Source organism: Sceloporus occidentalis, unplaced genomic scaffold (genome assembly GCF_023333645.1).
Source record: "Sceloporus occidentalis isolate IW3139 unplaced genomic scaffold, rSceOcc1.0.p SCAF_1, whole genome shotgun sequence".
NCBI lineage: Eukaryota > Metazoa > Chordata > Lepidosauria > Squamata > Phrynosomatidae > Sceloporus > Sceloporus occidentalis.
Genome location: NW_028316981.1, coordinates 65,093,243 through 65,116,338, shown reverse-complemented (window position 1 = coordinate 65,116,338; position 23,096 = coordinate 65,093,243). Strand labels below are relative to the sequence as shown.

At 39.8% G+C, this 23,096-nt stretch overlaps 1 protein-coding gene across 2 annotated transcripts; it reads left to right on the top strand.

Annotated features, from left to right (window-relative positions):
- Nucleotides 1–2,067: 2,067 nt before the first annotated feature.
- On the top strand, nt 2,068–21,745 carry TSEN2 (tRNA splicing endonuclease subunit 2). 2 transcript variants are annotated; one of them, XM_089523383.1, is made up of 12 exons: nt 2,068–2,165; nt 5,421–5,641; nt 7,351–7,432; nt 7,763–7,799; nt 9,122–9,614; nt 10,200–10,277; nt 11,956–12,006; nt 13,378–13,516; nt 17,044–17,080; nt 17,697–17,808; nt 19,454–19,543; nt 21,657–21,745. In XM_089523383.1, exons 2-12 carry the CDS (start codon nt 5,453–5,455, stop codon nt 21,714–21,716), a joined length of 1,368 nt encoding a protein of 455 aa, XP_089379509.1. In that variant the 5' UTR covers nt 2,068–2,165; nt 5,421–5,452; the 3' UTR covers nt 21,717–21,745. The 2 variants fall into 2 exon arrangements, with proteins under 2 accessions (XP_089379509.1, XP_089379517.1); XM_089523391.1 differs by lacking the exon at nt 2,068–2,165 and adding an exon at nt 2,176–2,261.
- Nucleotides 21,746–23,096: the final 1,351 nt, after the last annotated feature.

Genomic DNA, 23,096 nt, shown 5'->3' with positions numbered 1-23,096 from the left:
AAGCATCAGTTTTGAAAATACGTTTTCTACAGTACTCAAATTCATAAGTGTGCCTTGGATATAGATTTAGTCATGCTTAAGAGTAGATGGATTCAGGTCACTAGGACATTTTAAGACATAAGTTCCATTGACTTCAGTGGCTCTCTGTAAACTAAACCATAAACTAATGGATTTACAAAACCCAACAACTGGAAGTTACGTTAAGAGTGCACTGTAGATGTAAAAATAATGCAGTTTGACAGTACTTCAACTGCCACGGCTCCTTCCTACACAATCCTGGGATTTGTCATTTTGTGAGGCACCAGCACTCTTTGGCAGGAAAGGCTAAAGACCTTGTAAAACGTCAAACCCCAGGATTCCATAGGATGGAGCTACAGCACTTCCAGTGATGTCAAATTACATTATTTCTACAGCGTAGATACACACATAGTAGTCTAAATGTGTTAAGCTTTGCTGATTTGTGATCACAGTCAGGAGAAAGAAGTATATCTAGGCAATAATAAACAGTAGAAAAGTTCTATCTTGTTGGAAACGGTTCCTCTCAATTAAATGAACAGAAAATTATTTTCTGGTTTCCTCTTTGAAACCCTGGAGCTGTGTTCTTCCCTCTGGGTGGTTAAAAGGCTGATGGCACAGAGCCAGCCCACACAAAGTGGAGGCTCCTCAAAGAGTGAAGGAAGAGGAGCTGAGGTCTCCCCTTTGTTCATCTCGACTGGACCTTTTTCATATAGGAAGAAATACTGTCAAACCTACTGCAAAAAAGACAGGTTTAAAAAAAAATACACACCACCACCAAACCTGCAATCCCATATATATGCTCACTTGGAAGTAAGAAGATATACAGTAGACCCTTGTTATACGCTGGGGTTTGGCCCCAAGATCCCCTGTGGATAACAAAATTCGTGTATGCTCAAGTCCCATTGAATATAATGACATAGCAAAATGGTGTCCCTTATTAAAAATGGAAAATCAAGGTTTGATACTTGAAATTTATATTTTTTTGAACATTTTCAAACCGTGGATGCTTGAAGCTCTGTATAAAAAATCCGTGTATAAGAAGGGCCGACCGTATTCACTAAACAGCCCAGTCGACCCTCCATATCCACAGATTCTGGATCCACAGATTCAACCATCCGTGGCTTGAAAATATATTTTTTAAAAATTAAAAAAAACAAACCTTGATTTTTCCATTTTATACAAGGGATGCCAGTTTACTATGCCATTGCATATAATGTGATTACAGCATCCGCCAATTTTGGTATCCCCAGGGTTGGGGGTGGGTTGGAACCAAACGTTAGTTGATATCAAAGTCCTACTTAATACCAGTTTGATCCCAGTTCCAGTCATGGTTCCATCCCTTAGAAACGTAAGGGAGCACCTTCTCTTATAGACCAGTTTAGTTTCTTGAGGTCAGCTCAGAATTCCATGGCCAACAGGGATTCGAACCCTGGTCTCCAGAGTCATGAGCCGGTGTGGTGTAGTGGTTTGAGCGTTCGGTTAGGACTCTGGGAGACCAGGGTTCGAATCCCTGCTTGGCCCTTGGGCAAGTCACTCTCTCTCAGCCTATAAAAACCCTTGGGGTCTCCATAAGTCAGAAATGGCTTGAAGGCACACAACAACAACTCCAGAGTCACAGTCCAACTACACCACAGTGGCTTAGTTGTGTGTGTGTGTGTGTGTGTGTGTGTGTATGATATTCTTTATTACTTCATTTATATTCATTTCTCCTTGACCAGGTAGATCCAGGCTTTATTAAGAATTATTATTATTAATAAAACCTTGTATTGTTGTTATTAATAATAATAGCAACATTCTTATATCTCGCTTCTCTCCCAATAAAGGGACTCATGGTGTCGAAAAGCAAGTTTAAAATAATACAATCTGAAAAACAATACTGTACAACATTAAAATGACAATTTAACTCTACAGCATTTGCGGCGCATGCGCGGTTGCTACTTTTGCCCCGCAAATGGCGGACAGGAGCCGAACGCGGGAGAGAGCGGCTTCGAACGCCTCTCTCTTTGCGGAGGAGGAGGAGCAGCAAAAGGAAGGGAAAAACCCAGAAGCACTTCCTCCTTCCGTCGCCGGAGCGGAGTCTGAGTTGCCCTTCTTCCGGTTAACCCTTAAAGGGCCGGCGCCGAGGAAGATCCAGGGCTCCGCGTGGGGTGAGGCTGTTGGAAGGCACTCTGTTTATTAAGGCTGCATGCACACTGGAGGAATAACCCGGTTTGGGAGCGCTTTAATTCTTTTCTGGCTCTTTGGTATGGAATTCTGGGAGCTGGAGTTTGTTGTGGGGCCCAGAGGGCCCCACAACAAACTCCAGCTCCCAGAATTCCATACCAAAGAGCCAGACAACAAGTTAAAGCGCTCCCAAACCGGGTTATTCCTCCAGAATGCCTGCAATGCTATGGAATTCTGGGAATTTTGCACTGTGGGAATAATGCAGTTTGACACCCCTTTCCAAGTGCTGAGCTTCCCTCTTTAAGGATCCGTGGGATCTGCAGTTTTTGCAAGGTCTTTTTCGCCTCCTTTGCCAAAGAGGGCCTGCTGGTGCATCACAGAACTACAAATCCCAGGATCCTGTAGGATGGGGCCATCATGGCAGTTTAGTTGCTTTGTTCCGTTTGAATTCTCTGCTTGGGAGAGCTAGTGCCCCATCAAACTGCAAATCCCAGGATGTGTGGCACCATGGTAGTTAAAGTGGAAGTGCCATTAGAGCCAGCGTGACGCAGTGGTTTGAGTGTTGGGTTCATGAAACCCACTGGGAGGCCTTGGGCAAGAAGTCACACTCTCTCAGCCTCAAGGGGAAGGCAACGGCAAACCTCCTCTGAACAAACCTTGCCAAGAAAACCCCAGGATAGGGTTGCCTTAGGATGACCACAAGTCAGAAAGGCACACAAGGAGGAGGGTCTCTTTGTAGATTGCCACACTGCACTCTCATAGTGCTGCTATTCCACTTTATGCCTCCTGTTGCATTCTGGGATTTGCAGTTTAGGGAAGGGGCTTTAGAATGCTCAACCAGAGAGCTCTTAGGCTTCACTGAACTACAAACCCCAGAATGCAACAGAGCAGTCAATGTGGAATAGCAGCACTGTAAGAGGGTAGTGCCGTAATAGTTGGCAACGCAGTCTGGTGGCACTTTGAAAACCTAACACTAAGACCATGGCTTAGTCTATCCATCTGGAAAGCGGGCTCCCTCTTTCCTTACTGCCTTCTGTGTGTGTTGTGTGTGCCTTCAAATCGTTTCCAACTTATGGCAAATTGTTTCCAGCTAAGGTGAACCCGTCACAGGGTTTTCTGGAGCTGAGAGTGTGTGACTCACCCAAGGTCACCCGGTGGGGTTTCCATGGCCAAGCAGGGAACTGAACCCTGATCCCAGAGAAGTCACCCGAACACTCAAACCAGTACACTACACTGGCTCCCACTTCCTATCTTACCAAGGTGTTTTCTAGTGAGCCATGTCTTCCCAAGATAGGGCCAAAGTATGACAATCTAAGGAGAATTCAGACTTGATTTGCTTTAGGACCCATTTACATGTCTTTTTAGCAGCCCGATGTATTCATAGAGTTCTTCAGCACCAGAACTCAAATGAATTTGATTTCTTCTTATCATCCATCTTCACTCGGTCCAGTTTTCACACCTAGACATAGAAATGGGAACTGCAACGTCATGGATAATCCTAATTTTAATATTTAATGATGTATCACGACCTTTCAGGATCTTGTCTAGTTGCTTTATATCTGTTCTTCCAAGTTCTTGTCTTCTTCTGATTTCTTGGTTGCAGTCTCCACTCTGATTAATGACAAGTTATGGAAAATCTTGAACTACAGTATTTCAGTGTCTTCACTGCCTACCTTAAAGTTATGTAAATTATCTGTGATCATTATTTTTGTTTTCTTAATGTTCAACTGCAAACCTGCCTTTACAGTTTCTGCCTTACCTTTCTTCAGTGATCGTTCCAAGTCTTTGCTATTTTCTGCTAGTAGTGTGGTGTCATCTGCATATCTGACAATGTTGATGTTCCTTCCTCCAGTTTTCCCACCTGCATCCTCTGAGTCTAAATTTGCTTTATGATATGTTCAGCTGACAGATAAGGTGATAAGATGGAGCCTTCTCTGACCCCTTTGCCAATTGGGAACCATTCCATTTCTCCATATTCTGTCCTAGCAGTAGCCTCGCGCCCTGAGTACAGGTTATGCATCAGGAGAGTCAAATGTCATGGCCCATTTCTTTAAGCAACCCATCATTTTTCTTGATTTCCACAATCAAAGGCTTTACTATAATCCATAAAGCAGATATTCCATCCTGTCCACTTTAGCTTGCTCACCCCAAGTCTTGGAATGCTTATGCATTCCATTTCTTGTTTTACTGTCTAGCTTCTAATTCATGCTTCTCCTTTAGTTGCTTGAGATTAAGAACAAGGTGTCTCCCTGCCTCATTCCAGAAAGTAACTGGAATGGCACTTTAATCTTACTGGGTAATGGGACAGCATTCGCCACTCCTGAAGGCTGCAGACTGTCTTGAATGGTGCAGAGTAGGCTGTGAGGTACAGCTCCATCTGGCAACATGGGGAATGACTGTGCAGTTCAGGAGGAAATATAAGGAGGCTGCCTTTTCCATCATCTGCTAACTGAAGAGACTGCCTCCCTCTGCATAATAGTAGAGATACTTTGTAATATACAGATGCCACCAGAGGAAAGGGCAGGGACATCTGTTGAGACAGTCTCATCACAGCAACACCTATGAAGGACAGATGGTGGTGGCACCTGAAGCAATGTTTGTTGTGGTGGTGGTTAGTTGCCCTCGAGTTGACTCCAACTCATGGCAACCCTGTGAATGAGACATCTCCAAGTCTCCCTGTCCTCCACTGCTCTTACAGACTCATGTCCATATCCTCCCTAATTGAGTCTAGCCATATGGTGTGTGGTCTACTGTACCTCACCTTCTTCTACCCTCAACCTTTCCCAGCATTATTGTCTTTTCCATTAAGTCATGCCTTCTCATGATGCACCCAAAGTATGACAGCCTCAATTTAATCATCTTGGCCTCCAGGGGTATTTCCCGCCTGACTCACTCAAGGACACATCCACGGTATCCTCAGCACTTTTTTCCAGCACCACATCTCAAATGAGTTGATTTTCTTCGTAGCTGATTTTTTTACTGTCCAGCTCTCACATCCATACATAGTGATTGGGAATATTGTGGCTTGGACAATTATTACTTTGCTGCTCAGTTGTGTATCTTTACTCTGTAGGATTTTTTCTAGCTCTTTCATGGCTACCTTCATGGCAGGGGTTTGCACTGGATGGCCCTTGTAGTCTCCTCCAACTCTAAAATTTTATGATGCTATGATTTCAATCCCTTCATTGTCTAATTTGAATCTTTCATGTTTTTAAAATATGCTTCTTCTTATTTTTTAGGTATTGGTGGTGAAGGAGAAAGGTAATGCAAAATGGCAGAAGCAGTTTTTCATCCCCCAAGAAGGAAGAGAAGAGTTTATGAATCATATGATTCTCCATTCCCTATTAATTCCTCAGATGGAAGCATTTATGAACGAGATTACAAAATATGTCAGGCTGAAATTATAAATAGCAATGTAATTGTGAAGAATCCAGAGGATATAGAACAGCTGTATAGCAAGGTATTCCTACTGTTTTGACTGTCTAATGCTCAAAATCTCTCGTGTTTGGAAGACCTCTTCTTTTGTGTTGATACAATGATTTATAATTTTTTAGGTAATGATTGTTCCTCATATTTTCCAAATTAAATACAGGCATACCACAATTAACAGAGTCTCTGACAGTAAAGCTCCTTTTTACAAAAGATTTTTCAGCCACTCAGCTCCCATTATTTTTTTTTTCTCGTCCTCATCTAGCTCAGGAGTTCCCGACCTGGGGTGCCCGCATTTTACATTGTATGCACTGAGTTAAAAGCTTATTTTTTTTAATTTGTTCACCTGCAATATTGTATGTAGTTCAATTTGTGGTTCAGAAATTTGAAATTAGACTTCTTCAAATGTGATATTACTTTTGCAGGGGATGTGAAAATAAATCAAACATTTTCTAAGGGTGTGGGGCATAGCAAAGGTTGGGAACCACTAGTCTAGCTAGGACTATTTTAAAGTGTTGGCACTGGCAGGATGGCAAAGAAGCAAAGCCTGGAGAAACACAGTATTTTTGCTCTGTAATCAGTGATATTTGATGTAGGACTATAGCCCACAAACATTAATTTTAGAGCACTCATACCACATATGCTTATATGGACCAAGATCTTTATAATCCCTCCAACATCTTAGTGCATTGTTTTTAATCATTCAAATAGTTGTGGAAGTGCTAGATACCACTTATGCACAGTTTTTAGAACCCTTTATTTAGTGGCTTCCAAGTGAGATGTTTAAGGAGGAGACGTCCAGATGTGGAACCAGTTAGAATCAGAGATTTCAGTTCTTAATTCAGAGTGCCATTTCTCTCAAACAAATTGCCCGCCTCCATAGACATTCTCAGTTATGTGTTTGTAAATAGCTACCACATCTTCTCTCCTTTGGAGGTTGTTTTCAGTACATAACTTTTCATAAAAGATTAATGGCCTTGGAGCCTGTAATGTGAAGTAAAAGAAGTGATGTATTTGGAAGCAGGTAGGTGTATTATGTTGCAGTTGACTTGTCAGGCCATCTCCAGTTTTAGGCTTCCCTTCAATAAAAAAATCTTGAAAATGATAAAGGTCATGCTATTGTCTGATGTATCTAATTTGAAAATGAGGCTGTAAAAGGAAGAGTCTGATGGGGAAGGGTGCAGGTGCTAACACATGTGCCCAGTTTTTCCAAGTGATCAATGAACTGTGTAAATATGGGTTAGATACTACATTCAGTTCCTTCTCTGATATGGAAGTATATAAAAGATTCTGCCAATGAAATGTCTTTGATTTTAGATCGAATACCTATCTTGTAGAGTGTTCTTTGAGTATTTGGGAAAACTGGCGTAACTGAAAAGTGTAAAAGTAGAGTGTAATATCTGGTATCTCCAGTCCCCCTTGCTCCCTTGTTCAACTCCTGTAGATGTGATCTAGGACCCTGAACCTCCATCGCAGGTTGAGAAGAAGAAAAGAGGAGAAGTTGCACTGAAAAAGATGGAGGACAATTAGTTGCCCAAAGAAATTATGCTTATTGGCTGACTTTCACCCACACTGAGGATATTCCAGTTTTAATAGAAAGAACAGTGCCTAAGAGCAGTAATGAAAGGCTATCAAGTACATAACTGCACTTATAAGTTTTATTAGGCATCCAGAGAGCTGTATGATACATCTTTAAACTTATTCTTGGGCCTTGGTGACAGTTATTCCTTGTTTTTATAGGGATTTTTTGGGAAAGGAATTCTTTCAAGAAGTCGGCCAGACTACAGTATTTCAGATCCTGTGTTGGTTGCTAAGTGGCAAGGTAAATTAGTCTTATATTAAATTAAAATGATCCCATTTGAGTGGTCCAGCTCTATGTGTTATTTTCTACTGATCCTTAAACCTTAAGGGGGTGGAAACCAGTATCTCTAAATGCAGTAGTACAGCAGGGCTGCTTTCTTGTCTATTACCCCAAAGCGTGGTTAGAGAGACAGGTAAACAAATATTTTTCAAATTCATTTTCCAGATTTTAGTGTCTTAGGATGTAAACATTACTTGAAACTGTTTCCAAGCTATGTCTTTTAATTTTCTGATATTTTGAGTATGTATTCAATATGCAAAAATAGCAATACTTGTTTTTTTAATATTGCAGATGTCAGTTTTGGTATGCCTGTAGTCTCATCAGAAAAGTAAGTGTCACTCCCTTGTTTGCCTGGGACTTCAACTGCAACCACTCCATTAACCATATAAGCCTTAATATTCTAAAAGAAAAGAAATGTGAGGGGTCAATGTTTTTTCCCATTCCAGAAAAAAGAAAGTGTTAAACTGTTCTTCCAGTTATTTATCAAATAGTGTTAGCTTCCACTGTTGTTGTCTTAGAAGTGGTTTCCTTAACTACCTTCTGATCTGTTAGGTCAAGAAAGTTTCAGAAACTCACACAGAGTAAAACTTTTTTTGTTCCAAGAATCACTAAGCAATATTAAATCCTATCTTGCCATAGCTTTTCAATATTGAGCTCACAGCCATTACTGTAGTAAGTCAGTGAGCTATAGAGCCTGTAAGCATGGGCGAAAAGACCTGTGTTCCCTCTAGTGTTGCGCTTTATGGATGACACAGGCTGATAACTCTGGGCTGGGATCGGCCAGTCTGGACACCAATCCAGTGGTCCAGGACCAATCCCAGCCCAAAGAGGACTTAACATGGAGCAAAAAGTCCAGCTGTTTGCCACTGAGTTTCTTGAAAAATCTGCCACGACAGCCAGCATGCCACAGGACCTTGCATGCCCCTTACCATGTGGAGGCTCATGTTGCAACCTGTGCCTGGCCACATGGGTATAGGTAGCTGCCCTGTTTCTACCCTTATGGACCGCAACAGGGGTCTTCAGCAAAGATATGATGGCGGTGGCAGGAGCTCCATGGTGCAGTGGCAAGTAGGCATGTAAACACTGCTGCACTGGCCTTCTTCTGGTCTACACTATGGTTAGTGAATAAATCAGGATCAGAAATCACAGCATGATCCTGTCTTGATTCACTAACCATAGTTTAAACACACTACAGTTCCCTATATTTTGATGTTACCAGGAAACTGTGGTTAGCTTAAAATCAAAAGTAAAAGTAGCACACAAAGGAGAAGGGGAGGGAAGAATACACCAAAATAAGGCTCATTGCAACTTGTTTGCATAACAGAAAATCATATGTTTCTGATACATCCGAACCAAGCCTGAGGGAGGGCTAGTTCCCAGCCTACATTCTGTGATAGAACATGGTCTTTGTTTTTCCATATATAAATGTGCTTGCAGTTGTGGAGAAGGTAGTTAGCTTACCCAGAACTGTGGCTGTTTAGTACTATTTAGTATCTCTGGTATTGTTTGGACAGTTGGTATCTGAAGATGATTGCATGGGAAACCCGCTACTCATCAGTCATTCTGCATCCTGTACTGACTGAGGACTTGCCTCAAAGAGAGTGGACAGAATTACTAAGAGTTTACTTTCTCTGCTTCTTCATATCACAGGTACCAGCGTCATGTTGAATGGGCTAAAAGCCTTATGCAGGAACAAGGATTGGATGACTACACAATTAATAGTGTCCTTCAGAAGTTCACCAAACCTCTTAATTTGGGAGAAGAAACTGAGCAGAATAGTGAATCTCAAGAAGAAGAGACCACAGAAATGGAAGCTGTTGGCAATAAACCAGAGGACTTAGTGACTTCTTCAGAAACAAATGGGGACAAAGAACATAGCCTGGAAAGTGAACCTCCTTATGACCTTCTAGTCAATAGTGGTCCTTACAAAATGGATATAACAGACTCTAAAACTGTAGCTAAGACTCATTTGGCAGAACAACATCCACCCAGTTTGCATTACCAACTCAAGCAAGACAGTTGTACTGAACAAAAATCTCATATTTGGATCAATAATGAATATAATCATGAGTATTTATTAATTCAAGAAGAGGAAACAAATGTGAGTCCAGCTGAAGCAGCAGCAGGAAGTGAGAAATCACATGTAAGAGCACAAACTGGTCTGTTTTTATTCTTTTGGATAAAGACACCATTGGGGCAGTGGTATTGTAAACTCTTCTGTGGAAAAAGATTAAAACAAGCCATTTGTAGGCATGGATCTTACATAAGCACTTGTAGTCATTTACCCTCTTGACTGAAAATCTCTGAAATCATTCATCAGATGCTTACCAGCAAGGGATCATGTGAAAATCTAGGCAGCATATTTGTAATAATGACAGGTTAATTTAACAGATGTTGTTCATGAAACTTTGAATTTCAGTTCTATGGTCTCCCTTGATTTTATGAGTAATAGGTTGTCTGACCAAGTCAACTGTGACATCTGTGCAGCTAAGCTTGTGTTATCCAGAAAGGTAGCAACTTTCCCTTCAAACCTACTATAGCATCAGAGCAGGTCAAGCAATACCATTAAAAGGAGGGGTGCTGGGCAAAAAGAGAATATTTCAGCAATAAAGAGGCAAGAGGATTAGAAAGATATTTTGTGGGAGAAAGTAAATTCAGTCATCTATGTTATAGTCCTTTAGCTAAATGTTTTGATTGCTTTCTCATAACTTTATTTTGCTACTTGTAGTTAATCAAAAAAGAAAAGCTAGTATGCAGAAGAAACCCATTTAAGATTTTTGAATATTTACAGCTGAGTCTAGAAGAGGTAAGTTTCATATATTGTTGAATTTTATAATCTTGAGATATGCCTATAAGGTATTATGAATGTTTTAACTCCAAGGTATTTGCACTGTTAGTCACTGCAATATTTTTTGAAGCAAGAAGTATGGATCAGCTTTGCAATAAGATAGCTGATATAGTATTTTCTATTTCAGTAAATTTCTATGTATTAACTGAAACAATGCCACTTCTGCTTGAACAAGAGTCCCCACTGATTTTTCAACAAACTGTATGACTGTTGCAGATCCTTTTTGAGGTGGTGATCCTCTAGCACTTGATCTTTATTCAGCTATTTATTGATATCATTTAATTTGTATCCTGCATTTCCCCCCAATTTGAGACCCAAGTTCAGACTTATATTATACATATACAGTTACAACACAATACAGCATACAGAAATAAAGTTCAAACAAGGCATAACATAGTGCCAAAAACAAAAAAAATATTAAAAATATCAATATATGACAATTAAAAGCAATTAAAATGTAAAAAATGATTATTAAAAATACTGCACATTCCAGTTAAAAGACAAGAGGAAACAAAAATGTCTTTCGCTGCCAGTGGAAAGACAAAAGAGGGAAGGAATTCCACAACCTGGGAGCAGCCATCATGAAGTCTCTGTCCTCACTAAATGTGCCTGTGATGGTGATGGATCAAGAGAAAGCCCTTGCCCAAGGATTTTAAAACTTAGGCAAGCTCATATTAAGAGCTACAGTCTTTCAAATACAGTTGTCCCTTCCAATTCATGGGGCATCCGTTTTGGACACCACTACCCCGCAAATCAGGGAAATTACCAATATTGGAGCCCCATTGTAACCAGTGGGGGTGTGCTCCCGCGTGTGGCGCAGTGCACGCACCTTGGGTGCACGTGCCAGTATGTCCCTCCTGGCATACTATCCACAAAAGACCAAGGGACATGAACAGTAATACTGAATCAGGAGGGACAACTGTAGTCTCAGGTATTTCGCTTATATCCTGCCCCATAATTAACAGAAATAATTGTAAGATTCTGCTCACTGCCTAGAAATATTGCAGTTCATTTTTCCACGTCTGCTTAAAAGTAAGCAATTGTATCTAAATGTGGTCTGTTCTTATTCTTAAATGACAAGCACATATCTTTCAGTATGGCCATCTACAAGCAATATGCTATTTTGGTTCCATTCTTCTCTCTCTTTTCTTACATTTCAGAACATATTCATGCTAATACTCTGTGATATACGATATATACTTGTCTATAAGTCGACCTCATGTATAAATCGAGGGCAGACTTAGGGGCAAAATTATGGATTTTGATATGACCCTCAGATACGTCGAGGGTAAAATTTAGGGACATGCAAGAAAGGATCTAAAGGATGAAGCAAAGGAAAACAATGCCAAAGAACCTACAAAATTTTGGCAGGCCTAACAGTTTTGGCTCACACTAAAGGCGGGATAGAAAAGAGAGCAGATGGAGGTCAGTGCTTCCAGGACAGATTGCACTCCTCCCTTTCACCAGTGGATGGTTCCCTTTTTAATAAGAGTTAAAGTATAATGTTTACATTGACCCATGGATAAGTCTACCTAGATTTTTGGGGTCTATTTTTAAACTAACATTTTTAGACTTATACTTGAGTATATACAGTATATAACTTTTGCTATTCTGTGTACTGTTTGTTTCTTTGTAGGCTTTTTTCTTGGTATATGCCCTGGGATGTTTAAGTATCTTTTACAGTGAGGTAAGATGATGCCTTATAATTACTTATGACTAAGCTGTGCATGAATGAACTGTTGCTTTGGGTATTGCTTGTTAGCACACAGGAATGAACACTGTTTCTTAAATCCAATTATTAATCCCAATTAGACTGGATCTGTTGGATCAGTAGTAGCATTTACATAAGAGTTGACTTACTGTTCAGTGGGCTGGTTCTAGTTTGAGCTAAGCTTTGGATTTAGATCTTTGTAATACTTTCAGCATAGCAATAGCAAGTACATTTCTATACAGTTTATCAGTGCACTTAAGCACTCCCTAAGCGGTTTACAATGTGTAAGCTAACTGCCCCCAACAAGCTGGGTACTCATTTTAGCGACCTTGGAAGGATGCAATCCTGAGTCAAGCTTGAGCCCTTGGCTTGTATTGAACTCACAGCCTTGCGGTTTGTGAGCATGTAATGGTTTCAGCATTGGACTACAACTGGAGATCAGGGTTCAACTCCCTGCCATGAAAAACCCATAGTAGGTTCGCCTAAGGGTTCCCATAAGTTGGAAACGATTTGAAGGCACATGACAACATTACTGTGTACTGTTATATCCACTTAAGTTGATTGAAATGAATTTTTTTGTCCCATCCTATGCTGCTGAATTCAACAGCACACATACATTGTGACAATTCAGTTTATTTCTAAATGAATTTTGTGCAAATTTGATTGGTAGCAAAACTAGTGAAAAAAACTTTTTAAAAAGTCCACAGTAGATTCTTAATTATTCACGACTGATCTTTCTAGACTAGGTCCTATAGGCTTTGTGGTTCCTCTAGGATTATTTTTAAACTACTTTTAGGTAGTTTAAAGCACACTGCAGAAATAATCCGGTTTAAAACTACTTTAACTGCCCTGGCTCAGTGCTAGGAAATTCTGAGAACTGTGGTTTTGTGAAATATTTAGCCTTATCTGTCAAAAAGCTCTGGTGCCCCAATAAACTACAATTCCTGGGATTCCCTAGCACAGACCCAGGGCAGTTAAAGTGGTCTCAAACTGGATTATTTCTGCAGTGTGTTTTGGACCTTAAAAATATTTTGAAGTGTTTTAAAAGTGTTTTTTCTTTTTGTATTATTTTAATTGGTTTTTATTTGCTTATTACCTTGGGAGCCTTTGTGTGCTGGGAGGCCATACAGAAATACTATAAATTAAATAAGCAACAATTCAAAAGTATGATCTCTGTTACATAGCTTACTAAATATCTGCTTCCATTTGGTTGGTATATTTTCATGACTTTAATTAAATGACATAAAATAATAGCTTTTGGGGTGTCCAGGACTGCTAATAACTGTCAGCAGTAGTAGGCTGTATTCATGTGCAGTGGTTATATGGAGGCAACTGTTTGTGTTCCAGGTGCCTTTATCTATCTTGAAGCTATGGGAGGTTTTCAGTGATGCACAACCCAACTTTAAGGCTACCTATATGGCATATCACTACTTCCGTAGTAAAGGGTGGGTGCCTAAAGTTGGGCTGAAATACGGAACTGATCTTTGTAAGTATTTTACTTTCCTTGTTAGTATCTGGTGGCATTTACTATGCAACAGAAGAGTAGTTCATGTAATGCAGATCCAATGTGTACAGGGGCAGAGAGGTCATGTCTTTCTGTATCTCTTTGGGCAGGATAGTTAGATTGGTATCATCCAAACTGGTCCATGAGAAATTTTGATGAGATCATCTTCACAGCAGCCATCATGGCAGAAAACATAGGTTGCATCTGCACTGCAGAATTAATGCCGTTTGACACCACTTTATCATTCAATGATATGGAATTCTGGAATTCATTGTTTGACAAGATATTTAGCCTTCTCTAACAAAGAGCTCTGGTGCCACAACAGATTATGGATCCCAGGATTCCATTAAGATGGGGCCATGACAGTTAAAACGGTGTCAAACTGCATTAATTCTGGACTGTTTTAAGTACCCTGATACCTCATGATACATTTCAATCCAACTATATTCTGATATCACACTGCTAGGTGCCAGCATGGGCTATCGAGGCTGCGATGACCTATGAGACACTGAAATGGTAGTATTTTCAATATGGCATGTAAACCCCAGACATGTGGATGACGTAAAAGAATGGATAAAAGAGGCTTACTAAAAGAGCAACACCCCCTTCCCATGCTCTGCATTTCTGACTAAAACTGAAAGTTAAAGATGAGCTCTCGCCAAGAGATCCATCAAGACCAGATTTCCTTTCTTCACTTCTGTGTTCCTAAATATCCTTCCTGTCACCTCATTTTGGGGTGCTCCAAGTCTTGTCAGTGGGTTGTAAAGTCAATGGCGCAACCATCAATCAAAATCAACTCTTTTCATCTCCTGAATATCAAAACAAATTCACCACTTTGGAAACCCTCTCAGGTTCTTCTGAAGGATTATTGAGCCCCTAACCTGATACTGGTTTTAAAATATATATATATATATATATATATATATATATATATATGACTGAAAAACTTAACCTCTTTGCCACAGTCAACCCCTTTGCTTTGTCCAGTGGCTGATGCCTTCAGGCTTCAGTCTGAGTCACTATCTGCACTCTTTTGTGCTTGGCACTCCGTCTGTTCCTGTTAGCATCCCAGGACTAGTGTTGTCAAACCTTGCAGTTTGAGTCATTTCTACTTTCTGTGAACCATCTTCAGGACAGGTAGCAATAACCCTTCAAACCACCTCTCAAATTTCATTATCCTGTTTCACATTTCCATTTCACTTAGCTCTGTATGCTGGATGTTACTTTCATACGTGTGTTCTTTCATGTTTCTTCTAATATGAGTCTCTATCAGCTAGTAGTGGTATAAAAGGTGTTTCTGGTCTTAAGGGTACCCTCTCTCAAGCCAAGCCAATATTCCCCAATATATTAAAGATAGACTGCTACAGGTAGTGGAGGCTCTCTCAGCCTCATACCTTTGTGGGTAACACTGTGGCAGTAGCAAAAGATGATGCAAATGGCAGTAAAGAGAAGGGAGATGCACTAGATTTCAGTGGCAGCACAGTTGAGTATATGGCAAGGCCCTCATAGTGAGAAAGTGATATTATTAAAGTTATCTGTGAGCTCTGGATTTGTCCATCCGATTTCCCAGTTTAAATAACCAATTACTTATGTTCTTCATCCAGTAGTATTTTGTTTTATTTTGAGGTTTGTTGTTCATTCAGTTGAGTTTTGTTTGCTTGAACATTTGAGTACTGAGGCCCCTCGAGTTCTTCCATTCTTTGCTGGCTTGTTTAAATAATAGATGTATACAATGCAGTAACTTTTTAAATGTTTAATTTATGGCCTTCTGTCATCAGTGTGAATGAAAAGCTTTCTACCATGGGAAAAAAGAGCCTGGAAATCTATTTGCAATGTTCATTATTTATGTTAGGGGGGACATTTTAAAAACACTGTGCACTTTATAAATCATTATTTTGTTCACTTCACCCTATTCCCTGTAAGGCTTTGGCACATGCTGGACAAGTGAGTGAAACCAGCCATACCCCTGTTCTTTTTTGAAGTGTAAATCCTAATTGAGTTTTAATTAGAAGACTTTTCTCTCAGTACCTCCTTTTTGGGGGAAGTAGATCTAGCAAGATAGTGGTTAGTCTGAACAATAAACCTAACGATAACAGCATTTTTCCTATCTTCAAACAAAAACAAAACAAAACAACAAGAGCATGTTGATTTTAAAGCATGCACTATTTTATGCAACTAGTTTTGACCAGCGAAAGATAACATTACTTGTCTCTCTGTGTGAGACCAAACTGCTGCTAAACATTTTATTAACATGCAAACATTTGGCAGCATCACTTTTGGTGCATTGGTTATGTCTCCCTCCCCCCCTATAATATTAAAGTTGCTCTGAATCTCTTATCTGTCCACAACTAGTCTTTTCAGAGTGGAGCTAGTTTAGTTCTGTTCCCAGGAGCTTTGGCATCTGTCTTGAGTAGCGTACTTGTGTTAGTTCTGGTCCTGGCCCTCCACATGTGCATGCAAGCTGGGGTCTCTCCTGTAAGTGCTTCCCTAGTAAAGAATCCCATATAGAGGCAGGTGCATCTTCAATACAATAGCTGACATAGAGGTAAAGTAAAATTAAAGATTGATTTGAATAGTAGTGACTATTTTCAACTCCTGACATATTATGTGGGCCTTATTGGGATTCTTCACTGCTTCCAAGATGGTGGAATGAAAGTGCTTCATTCCAAGTCACCTAGTGTTTGTGTTTATTGTGAACATGTTCATGTCCTTACTCTGGTCAGAATAAAAACTGAGCTTATTATATTACAGTTTGGATTGTCAGGGCTGGGTAACAGAGAATCACAGATCCTATCCTAATATTGGCCATGATGGAAGACATAGCTACAGTAGTCTCCCATCTCACACATCCCAACCCATTACAGTTATGCTGAGCTGCATCCCAACAAACCCAGTGATTTTCTGGTTACTGAAGAAGCAGTTAGGGGAATAGCAGACAGTTATTTTCCTATAACTGGACACACAGCTACAGGCCAGAGATAGCAAAAGCAATAGCAAGCATCAGTGAACTACCACTCTCTAAGCAATTCACAGTGTGTAAGCCAATTGCCCCCAACAAGCTTGGTACTAATTTTACCGACCTACGGAAGGATGGAGGACTGCGTGAACCTTGGAGCCCTGCCTGGGATCAAACTCACAACCTTGTGGCTGCAGTACTAGCATTTAACCACTGTGCCACCAGGGCTCTAGAGGTCCCTCTCCATCCAGCTCTAGGAATATAGCTGCATACTTGTCTGCTGTTGTCTGCCTTGACTCTCCATAAGTTAGGAAATGGCTGGGTTTGGTGCATGGGGGCACTAAAGCTTAAAAAAGATAGGTTGGGAATGGGATATGGTCATTTCACAGTTAGTAATTAATTCCAGCCTGCAACAACCAAAAAAAAGTGAGTCACATTGGTGTAAATCCAACTTGTACCATCATAATTCATCAATAGGTTGCCAGCCATTATTTCACATGAAAAAGTCATGATGCTTTTAGTAAGTGCTTGTTTGTTTTCCTTCCCGTTACAGTGTTGTATCGAAAGGGTCCACCTTTTTACCATGCCAGGTATAGCATTCAAGATTTGGATATATTACTGTTTTTCTTTTGCATGCATGTCACATTCAACAGTCTTCATTTATTCCATTAAGCAACATTAGATTTTTTTTTCATCCTCAGTTCAAAATAGCATTGTATATCATTAGCACCAAGGAAGCATGATCGTTTTGAGATAAACTGGACATTGTAACCTGGACATTTCTGGAACTATCACAAACTGGACATTTTAAATAAGTATGCATGAATTTAAACAAGTTTTAAAAAAGGTTTGCTTTTATTTTTTTCCCAGATGATCTCACTAGAATTGTCTAGACATCACACAGATTAGTACTGGATAGATATGAACAATTCATCTGATCTTCAAATTCATCAAATCATGCCTGCTATGATAAACTATCTTTAACTGCCTTCAACCTATATGCTCTGTTAACTAAATGTCTAGACATATTAGCTAAAATTTGGTCTTCTATCACACATACGTTTGCTTAAAGGAGAGTTTCAAGTTTCAAGACTAAGAAATATGTCCTGTCTTCACTAATTTGGTTTTTCTCATCTCTGCTAGCAAGATCTGTCTTAAATTACTTTTCATAATAATTGAAATAAAATGGTTGTCTTTGTTTTCCAGTTATTCTGTGATTGTTGAATTAGTTAATGATGACTTTGAAGGGTCACTGCACAGACCGTTCAGCTGGAAATCTTTGTCTGGATTGAACAGAACTACAGCAAATGTTTCTAAGGTAATTAATAAAAAGAACTAAGCATTTTAAAGCCATAGAGGAAAATACTGTGAAGGACAGGAGGATTCATTAATACAAAACGGAACAAAGGTATTCTGTAAAGATATCAGGCAAAAGATCAAATCAGATAGCAGTAAATGTAGTTTGCACATTCAAAGCATAAATGTTTACCTGGTTATATATAGAAAACTCTTTTTGCTGTAAAACCTGTACCAACACTTGGATTGGAATAAGCCTATGCATATGCCAGTATTTCTAGATGCTACTGTGACTATTTCAGCTGTCTGAAAGAGCAATTCTTATATTCTAGTCTATCTATACCAGACATAGACCCTCAGAAATATTTTTTAAAATTACAATGTTTTTTCAAACTAATGTCCCTCCCCACCATGCTTTCCAGGAAATCAGGGCATTTTTATCACATTTTTGTCCCCCTAAGCCTTTTTAGGCCCAAGAGAGGCTATTTTAAAATAAGAGTGAAGAGGAAGTGTCTTCCATTGTCAAGAAGGATCTCTTCTCAGCCTAAAATGGTCCAAGGGACAAAAACGTGAAAATTTCCCCATACTCTCTACAGTATTTCCCCATACTCTCTACAGATTTTTGTGGTGGAGTTGTTGAAGGTGGCCCTCTAAGGTGTTTTCTGGGGGGTAATGTAATCCTAGTCTTCCTCAGCTGTGCACATCAATCTATATTTACACAAAGATTTCCAATGATTGATTGTGGTTGAATGGGAATTTGAACCTACATTTCCTTAATTCAAGTTCAGCATTGTATTTGTCAAATAAAGGTATTCCACAGATAACAAAATTGATGCATTCCAGAGCATTGTTTCCTAAACAGAGAATTTAGTAACAGATGTAGAATGTATGGGGGTAGGAAAAACAAGGACAGAATAAGTATAGGTTTCTATACCACAAAAAACAAGAGCAGCAGTTTAACATATATCAGCAACCCCCCGCAACTAATAAATATGTATATGTCAGATCAGGTGAGCTTTGTAAACAAAAATACTTTCTAGAGACCACTTGAAGATTCTTCCATGTAACCGGAGATGACTTTTTTCAGTCACTAGCCTCTACATTTCTTGTGATTTCCATTTTTGTGGACAAACTTATAGAGCTCTATTTTTGTTTATGTTGTTTATATATTGGGGGTAGCTGATGAAGCAGGCTTATCAGCTTTTCCCCTTTCTCTCCGTTTTGCTGTTCATACATGCTCAGTAAGTGTTTGGGGGGGGGCAACTGCTTGTGAGGCATACATAGCTGCATTAGGATCTTACCAGAATAGAGTCCCACTCTTTCCCAGATCAAGCATTGTTTTTGGCATTTTTTTTTACTGTTGACACACTGCTGCAGACCAGCACTGAAAGTTTGGTATCTCCAGCCCACTTTCATCCTCCTCCTAATACCAGTTCTGCTTTTTTTAAAAAAAGACAGAAGATTAGGAGAAAAGTGGGGCTGAGTGGGAGTAAAAACCCTTTATGAAAAGAATGTTCAGGTTTTGTTACCTGAGTTATGTAGAAGTAAAGTGTAAATCTTGTATCTCTTAATTTGAACTTTTTTTCTTTTAAGTAACCTACTTACAGGAAAATGTTGATATAAGTTATTTGATTTTGTTGCTGATAACATACATTCTTTACCATCAGGAACTCATGTTCTGCTATTTGATCAAGCCATCTGATATGACTGAAAAAGAAATGTTGTCCCCAGAATGCCTCAAAAGAATTAAAGTTCAGGTATGAAAGCTATCCCTGGATTTATCTGAAGTCAGTGATTGCCTCAAGGCATCCAACTCCAGATGTTTGAACTTCCCTACCTCAGTAGACCTATATGCCAGCTGAAGTGATTTTAGATGGCTATCTGGTCTGAGAACAAGGAAGCTGTTGGGTAAAATATCTTTTTGCCTAACTGAGCAGTCAGTTACAAGCATTGAGTTTTCTACGCCTGATTCACTTTATTTTCTTGACCCACATGGTTCCTTCCTAGTTGTGACATAAAAGTAGTTTCCATACTATTTCAGTAACAGATGAATTGGTCTTGAAATAACAACACTGCAAAAAAATTATAATGTAATTGTAAAAGCATCCTATTCCACATGCCCAAACATCCCTGTGGTTGTATGTTTTGAACCGCAGATCACTATGTCAAAGAGAAAAACTCTTCTGACACTCTCACAAGTACAGAGGTATGCTATTCCAAGTCAGTAATGTTAAGGATTATGTTATGTATGACTGATCACTTGGGCTGAATTAAAATAACTGAGGAACTCACTAGTTGTGAAACATTCATCAGATTCTGAGTTCACATACTGGAACGGTGATTCCCAAAGTGGGCATTGGGTGAGGAAAAAGGGGGTGGCAGGGGACATTAGGAGGGCATTGTTACTAAGGTAGCAATTTTTACAAACACTATATGATAAAATTTAAGTTACATACTCTCAGGGCAGGGGAACCAAGCTGAGTGAGTCCCACATGGCCTTCCCTCAGGGTCCCTGAAAGATGTCATCCAGGCCCTAGTAAGAGAACTCCATGCCTATGGTGTGCAGGGATAGGAAAGAATAAGTGCCAGTTTACTCCTCTGCGTCAGGCAGAAAAATGTCTTGGGCCAAGCCAGTCAGGTTGCTATCGTTTTCTGCCCAACACAGGGCCAGACTCAGACATTTTTTAAAGGGCAGAAAAATCCCCACAACTACCAAAGTGCCCCATCCCTTCCACATAGCTGCTCAAGTCTCTTGGGGCCTCTCCTTCTTCTCAACTGCATGGGAGAGGAAGGACAGGAAGGAAGGCTGAACTTCCCTAATTCCCCACTGCCAGAAGGCCCTGATGTCCCTCTCTATTCAGGGGTACCTCAGCCAACCCTATGCACCGCTGTTGGCATCCTCCTTCAAAATATCACAGCTTGTTTCTTGTTGCCAGATCTTGTAGTGAAGCCTCAGCAGTGGTGTTTCCAATGGGAAACAGGAGTGGTGGAGGCAGAACTGATTTCACGCCAGAATGACATTGTGTTGGTGCCAAATTTCAAAAAATCTGCCTGCTACCCTGAACTGTGGACCAAAGTCAAGACATATTTTATTGCCTTCACAACATCATATTTAGTAGAGCTAGGTTTCAGTGTAGTCGCCCAGTTTCTTTCCAAGCTAAATTACTAAACACAGGGATCTAAGATGTTTTCTCAGTGCCTTCAAGCCTGGTACTGTATTGAAAAACTAATATCCCTGCACCAAACACATCCATCCCATTACTGTAAAACCCTTCAGTGTTTTACAGATGAGACACATTTTTTTTTCAAATTGATAAAAACATCAAATAGTTTTACAAAATTAAGTTTTATTTGTGATATACATGTGCGTGTTTAACTTTACAGTGCTAGATCAGTTGTTTTGAACTTGCAGTAGGATAGTAGACCTAATATCAAGAAAGCGATGTGGGGATGCTAAGGTTGTAGCTAAAGAGGAAAAGGAGTGGCAGCCCAAAACATTTGGGGACCATTGTACAACAACCAACATGCACTGAAGTTACTTAAACATTTTTCAGGGAAAGGCGGGATATAAATAAATACTATTATTATTATTATTATTTACATTGGTGTTTCAGTGAATGGAAAGGATGGTAGAAAGATGGGAGTGTGGGCGAGAGAAACAAGATGGGTAATGATAAAAACCGAAAATCTAGCCAGATCATAGTGGTAAAGCTGTTGTGATGAGGATTTGCATTTATCTGTTATTGCCCCTTATCACCAAAAAAAGCCATGTGGCCCAGGAAGAAGCATATTATGTAAACTGGAAATAAAGATAGGCTGGGTTTTTTTGTTTATTCCTTTTCAGGCTATAATTATCAGTTTCCCCCCTAGGAACTGATTCTAAATCGCTGGGTCTCATCCTCTGAGCGCAGTGAACAAGAGGAGCTTTGATAAAATGGATCTGAAACTTCAGTATTATCAACCGGTGCATTAAACTAACCTACAAAACGTTTTCTGTAGACCTGTAAGCGCATTGTGCCTTTTTATTAAGTGTATTGTAACTTTAAATAATACTAAAGGCTTGCTGTTTATTTTTTTAAAAACCTGGATTCTATAATGCTGTTTAGGCCCTTACCAGAATCCCACCATTAAATTTCTGTTTTCACTCCAGCATCTATTAGTATTTCCTTGAAGTGTAGCACAGAGCTGCCTCATTCAAGTACGCTTCTGTAATAGGTTTGTAGTTTATTCTACACTGGAATTCCAGTTTTATAGAGTACGGAGCATCAAACTGTTTATTTCTGCTTTGGAAGCATAAAAATGTTTTGAATATGCTGGGATCTGGCTTTCAGAGCAATCCTTTTCCTGCATCCTTGTAAGTAAATGAGTCCCCTGGGGCTTATTTCGCAGTAAATGGGCATAAGGACCATGGTGTTGGGGTATGTAAATCAAAAACACATCCCAACTATCAGCTTATGTCAGCCAAAATGCAGTTTATTAAATATACTTGACTGCAAAACTGGCTTCTCCCACATGATTAGTGAATGCAGATAATGCCTGGGAATCCTGAGTTTGTTGAAAAGATTATCCCTTGAGTGGAGTTCTACTCACATACATTCTTGCCAGAATGAGCAGAAGTGGAGACTTTCACCCCTTTCTCCTATAGCCCCTTATGCTCCTAAAGGGCTGGAGGGAGCAGTAAGAGAAGATAGCTTCCAGACGTATAAACCTCCATAAGCAGCATCCTCTTGGATTTTAGTCCCATCAAGAAAGGAAGGGCTATGCCTCGTTAAAAATGAAGCCAATGACTTTATTTTATGAAACAGTAAATGTCACTATTCAGGAAAGTAGAGAGAAGCCTCTTGAAAATTATCACATTATGGCTGGAATTTAGGAAGTAATATGTGCATGCAGTATGAAAAATTTGGCATTGTGAAATGGAGGAGTTTGTGAAACAACTACAGCCAGCCTAATGCAGCACACTGTCCACACTGCATTACACATTTCAGTTTGGTCATTGTGCAACTGTCTCATTTGCCTACGTTCGCTGCCTTATGTTTCTATTCTGCACATGGGTTGTGTAATGCTGTGATGGCATATGCCCACATGTGGATATTTACGCTAAAGGCCTACTGAATTCAGGCCTGTGTCTCAAGGTTCTGCCATCTTATGGACAACTGGGAGTAATCTTAATTGATCTCAGTGGGACTTTCTCATGTGAAAACATATATTAAATCATGTTGCTTTCCCAGCTTCTCATTTTCCTTGTGCGAGAACAGAAAGGTATTCATATCTTCACCTGATAGTTTTACTTTCGTTTGCGCCATACAA